A 5845-nucleotide genomic window follows, 5' to 3' on the forward strand; every position below is an offset into this window, starting at 1 on the left:
GAGTCCCACCTCGTAACTCCAATATCAGCTTTCAGTAGATGAGGACCTTCACCGACAAATATTAGGGAAAGGGTCCAGACAAAAGAGGAAAAGCTTATGCTCTGTACAGATACAGTTCCCAGCCTACCCACTGTCTCTGGAACACCTCCAGATTGAAAGGTTTCATCTGGAAGAAAAAGGGGGTGGTGCTTAAGGTCCAGTCTGGGCAAGCCCTCTTCTCGCGAGGGTCCCAGGGTGGGAGGCGTCTGGAGTGCCCGTCGCAGTGCAACCACCTCTCCCGGCGGCTGACGCACCTCGGTCCCCGCTGTCACTCCTGCGGTCACCCCCGCCTGCGGTCGGTCGCACTATTTCTCGGCCCCGTCCCTCACTGGGTCCCCGGCCCCACCCAGGCTCTCCGTGGGTGGGAAGTGGCGCGATACTGGAAAGCACTGTCTAGGCGCCCACTGCAAACCCCAGCCGTCTGGGGTTAAGCGTCCAGATTCCACCCCAACTCCACCCCGCCCTGCTCTCCAACCTAACTTCTTACCGCTGCCAAGGCTTGTCCTCCGTATTGGGTCGGACTGCAGATGCGGGGCCGGTAGATGTGGGTTCGAGTCCGCTTGGAATCTCCTGCCAGCCCTGGCATTTCATCTCTGCAGGGCTCCTTCCTGTTTCCTCCGCCTGGGGGCTTTGCCAGGTTCACCGCTGTATCCCCAGCGCCTGGAACAGTGCGTGGCATGCAGTCAGCCCTCACTAAATATCTGTTGACTAGATGCATCTCTGTAATGGTAACACCCACAGGGTGTTGTGGGAATGAATGATTCTGTGCAAGTACCTTGTGATATGTTACAAAAGTACTATTCGCTAAGTTTCTCTAAGAGAACAAAGCATATATATATATATATATATATATTATTTTTTTTTTTTAAGTACTATTCACGAATTGGTTACCCGGGAATACATACCTACTTCTCTATCACAGCCTCCCCCCAGAATTATGCCAAATCATCCTACCTTCTTCTGAAATTGTTTCCTGACTCTAGTACTGTTACTGTGGATGTGCATGCCTAGTTATACACAGTTGTGCTCTGAAGAAAGAATCTTTACTTATTTCATTTCCTGAATGGATTGCATGTGCTGAAAGAGCAGGGAGTGGAGTCAGATGTTGGACCCGATGCCAGCATTGCCGCCTATTGGTCGGGTTACTCTGGCAAGTCATTTCCCCTCTCTGGACCTCAGTGTCTCCATCTGTAGCCTTCCCGGGTCTGGAATGCCACCCACGTGAGCAAGGATAGACGCTCCACACAGGGACGCGTCGGTCGCCCGCGCTTTCAACCTCCCTGCAGGCGCATCCTGCTTTCCCAAGTTGCGGCACGCCTCCGGGGCGCCCTCCACAGCTCTAGACTCACGAGGTGATCGCGAGCTAGAGCTAAAGGGAGCCGCTGAGGGGCTTCCCTGGCTTAGCCTGCGGGGGCTGCCTGAGTGCTTACCCCCTCGCCCCTCCCTCGCGGCCTCCACCCGCTCATCTGCCCCTCTCCCCCCCCACCCCGCCTTTCTCCCCGCCCCGCCCTCCCGCCCACCCGCGCGGCGCATGCGCCGCCCGCGGAGCGTGTTTTTATAAAAGTCCAGCTTCCACTGGAAACTTCAGTTTGTTGGCTGTGGCAGCAGGTAGCAAAGTGTCTCCTAGGACTTGAGTACTCCGGTAGCCCCCGCGGCTGGAGAGCAAGCGATTACCATGGACGGGTTCCATGTAAGTCGTTTCAACCTGCTTTTACTTAAACGTATTACAAACACATGAATTTAGAGCGCAACCCCTCTCCGAGCGGGCAGAAACGACCAGAATATTGGAGGTGCCCGTGCCCCCGAGAAGGGGCATAGAAAGGAGTTTTCGTGCGCTTGGCTACGGTCGGGGTGGAGGGGTGGGGTTGGACTGAAATCTTTTTCTAAGTAGAGGAGAAAAGATGGGAACGACCGTTTTCGTTGGCTGCATGGATCTCCCCCTTGAGTTCTGCGGCGCGCGCCGGGTTTGCACGCTGTTTGCAAACAGAACATTCTGTGCACAAGTGCAGAGAAGATGTGCGCGCTGCCAGAGACCGTGGGTCTCTTACTCGGGGGAGTGGGGGTTTCTTTTGGAGCGAATTACATGATCTGAATTTGGAGGTGGAGGGCGGCGCGCCGGGGCTGAGTTCCCAGAGGGAGACTGCGCCCCTGGTTAACTTCAGGAGCAAAGGCGCCTGGGGACCACTCTTGGTGTTGGGCGCGTGTTCGCTAAACTCTGCTGCCCGCGGAAATGTGCCAGTGCCCGGGCACTGGGAGCAGAGGGCGGACCCACCGTGCCGCTTGGCTGAGGTGTCTGCGCGTTGGCCGCAGCAGGGAGGTGGCCGGGAGCAGCCCGCGCCACTGAGGATCGAGGGAGAGACATCGCGGGCGTCGCCAGCGCCGCGAGTGGGCCCCGGGCTTCTGGAGTTGGGGGTCGTGCAGAAGTTGAAGGAGTATATAAACGGTCACGGTGCAGCAGCACCCCGAGGTGTGCGCGGCGGGGACTAAGGGTGGAGTGAAGGGCTGGGAGGGCACCTGGGCTGCCGGTAGTTGCGGCGCAGACACGCAGGTGCAAGTGGGGACAGTTGGGCTCTCACCGAGCCCCGTTGCGCCAGTTAACCGTCGGTGGTTTCCTGGAGCCTTTTGAAATCCCCTTGGTAGGGAGGCTTTTCGTTTCCCCCAGCGGCGCGCGATTCAAAGGCTCCCGCGGCGGAGCAGCCCAATCTCTCCCCAGCACCCTGCAGGACCGCGCCTGGCGTGCGGCGGGGCCAAACCGTTGGAGCCACTGCCTGCCGGCGGTGGGCGTGGTGGGCCGCGCGGAAGGCTGGAGCTGGACCACCCGGCCCCCAGCGCGCCCTCCGCCTGGAGGTTTCCAGCTTGCAGACCTCCCACCCCATTAACTGGATCCGTGGCGGGATGGGAAGCGACCCGGGAGAGTGAGGAAATGAAACTCGGGGCGAGGACCACGGGTGCAGACCCCGTGACTTTCCCCTCCCATTAAAATGCTGTGCTCGCTAACGTCCCAAAGGCGCCAAGTGATAAACATGGGTTTGGCAGAGAAACCCACGCCCCTGAGCGGCGCCGGTGGGAGTGAGGGTTCCCCGCTTCTGACACCCCACCCCCGCCCTCAAGCACCAAAGCCCTTCGTTTAAGACCGCATTCCCCTTCCCCACTACGTGTTGCTTGAAGTACGGAATGGTTTGTGTTTAGACAGTCGTGGAGAAAACAGTGTTTCATGCCTTAGAATAAGAGTCTTTGGGACCCCGCAGTGCTTCTTCCTCCCCTCTTCCCTCTCCTGGCGAATCTTCATAGAGAAAGTTAATCCCAGCTCCTCGGAACACAAGGTTCTACCCCCAGTCCCACCATCATGCCGCCTAGGAGTGGCCTCTTTGTGTTTTGTTTTGGTTTTTTTCCTCCCAAGGTTTTTCCTTCCCTCTAGTGGGCGGGGCAGAAGAGTTAGCAAAGATGTGACTTTGGAACCCAAAGAATCTCATCGCCCTCTTGTTTTGAACAAAGAATTTTGTAACTGGTTCTCCTAATGAGGGATATAATGAAGCGACTATGGGGGAAGATGGCAGGAGAGTTGTAGGAGTCTAGAATAATTCCCTTGTGCTCTGACCCCAGTACTTTAGTGGGAGCAGAATTTCCTGAAGCAGGCCGGGCTGAGTTGGTTTTTATAAATTGCTTTTTTAAAATACCAGAAACATTGTTTGGAACTTCGGGAATGCCTGCTGAACTTGAAAGTGAATGTCCATTCCCTTGCCTTTTTCAGATATTCTCTTCAGATAATTACACAGAGGATGACTTGGGCTCAGGAGACTATGACTCCATAAAGGAACCCTGCTTCCGGGAGGAAAATGCCCATTTCAACCGTATCTTTCTGCCCACTGTCTACTCCATCATCTTCTTGACTGGCATAGTGGGTAACGGATTGGTCATCCTGGTCATGGGTTACCAGAAGAAACTAAGAAGCATGACAGACAAGTACAGACTGCACCTGTCTGTGGCAGACCTCCTCTTTGTTCTCACACTTCCCTTCTGGGCAGTTGATGCCGTGGCAAACTGGTACTTTGGGAAGTTCCTGTGCAAGGCAGTCCATGTCATCTACACAGTCAACCTCTACAGCAGTGTCCTCATCCTGGCCTTCATCAGTCTGGACCGGTACCTGGCTATCGTCCACGCCACCAACAGTCAGAGGCCAAGGAAGCTGTTGGCTGAAAAGGTGGTCTATGTTGGTGTCTGGATACCTGCTCTCCTGTTGACTATTCCCGATTTCATCTTTGCCAACGTCAAGGAGGGGGATGGGAGGTACATCTGTGACCGCTTCTATCCCAGCGACTTGTGGTTGGTGGTGTTCCAGTTTCAGCACATCGTGGTTGGCCTTATCCTGCCGGGTATCGTCATCCTGTCCTGCTATTGCATTATCATCTCCAAGCTGTCCCACTCCAAGGGCTACCAGAAGCGAAAGGCCCTCAAGACCACAGTTATCCTCATCCTGGCTTTCTTTGCCTGCTGGCTGCCCTACTACATTGGGATCAGCATCGACTCCTTCATCCTCCTGGAAATCATCCAGCAAGGGTGTGAGTTTGAGAGCACTGTGCACAAGTGGATTTCCATCACCGAGGCCCTAGCCTTTTTCCATTGTTGCCTGAATCCCATCCTCTATGCCTTCCTTGGGGCCAAATTTAAAACCTCTGCCCAGCATGCACTCACCTCTGTGAGCAGAGGGTCCAGCCTGAAGATTCTCTCCAAGGGAAAGCGGGGTGGACATTCTTCTGTTTCAACTGAGTCAGAGTCTTCGAGTTTTCACTCCAGCTAACACTGGACTTTTATACATTAAAGAACTTTTTCTGAAGTTACACATTTTTTCAGATATAAAAGACTGACCAACACTGTACAGTTTTTATCGACTGTTGGGACTTTTTTTCTTGTGTGCCTTTAGTTTTTGTGAGGTTTAATTGACTTATTTATATAAATATTTTTTGTTGTTGTTTCATGTTGATGAGCGTCTAGGCAGGACCTGTGGCCAAGTTCTTAGTTGCTGTATGTCATTGTAGGACCGTAGAAAAGGGAACTGAACATTCCAGAGTGTATAGTGAAATCACTTAAGCTAGAAAGTATCCTCAGCTGTTTGTAAATAAATAATCTGTCCATTCCAGTGGAACATTTTCCTCTTCCTGCTCTTAAATTGTTAGGTTACACTATGTGATTTTGCTGTAGAAGATGGCACTTTTAACCAAAGCTTGAAGTGGTATAGAAATGCTGGTTTTTCAGTTTGCAGGAGTGGGTTGATTTCAGTACCTACAATGTACAGCCTTGTATTAAGTTGTTAATAAAAGTACATGATAAACCTACTTAGTGTTATGTTCTGATTCCTATTGACATTCCTTTGGCTGGCAGAAGTCAAAAATAACAGTAGATACCTGCATGGTATGTCAGATCCTGTCCTAGGTATTTTAGTTGTAATATTTTACTTAATCCTTACCACAACTCTATGACAGGCTCTGGTTCTATTACTACTAACATTTTGTAGAGCAGGAAACCAAAGTACAGAAAGCCTAAGTGACTTGGTCAAAGTATAGTAAGTAAGCACAATGAATATCTCAAACCAGGTAATGTGACTTCAGTATCTGAAGTCTTAACCACTCTTAACTCATGGAAGTTTAGAAATATCCAGCCAGTACATATTCCTATGAAAGATAATCTTCCCGAAGGATAAATGTGCATAAAGAAGAAAAGGTATGCAATCCCATGTTTTAGATTTTACTACTATCATCCCCTTGTGTACTCCAGGTCTGTGCCAGCCAGGCATTGTATGCTCTTCTCA

At 52.1% G+C, this 5845-nt stretch overlaps 1 protein-coding gene across 1 annotated transcript; it reads left to right on the plus strand.

Moving 5' to 3' along the window:
* Positions 1–1629: 1629 nt before the first annotated feature.
* On the plus strand, positions 1630–5372 carry CXCR4 (C-X-C motif chemokine receptor 4). Its single transcript, XM_022569629.3, has 2 exons — positions 1630–1729; positions 3791–5372. The coding sequence occupies exons 1-2, from the start codon at positions 1715–1717 to the stop codon at positions 4835–4837; spliced, it is 1062 nt and encodes a 353-aa protein (XP_022425337.1). The 5' UTR covers positions 1630–1714; the 3' UTR covers positions 4838–5372.
* The last annotated feature ends 473 nt before the right edge of the window (positions 5373–5845 follow it).

This window comes from Delphinapterus leucas, chromosome 8, assembly GCF_059928025.1.
Source record: "Delphinapterus leucas isolate spDelLeu-1000000601 "Yukka" chromosome 8, BTC_Dleu_Yukka2, whole genome shotgun sequence".
In the NCBI taxonomy this organism is placed as follows: Eukaryota; Metazoa; Chordata; class Mammalia; order Artiodactyla; family Monodontidae; genus Delphinapterus; species Delphinapterus leucas.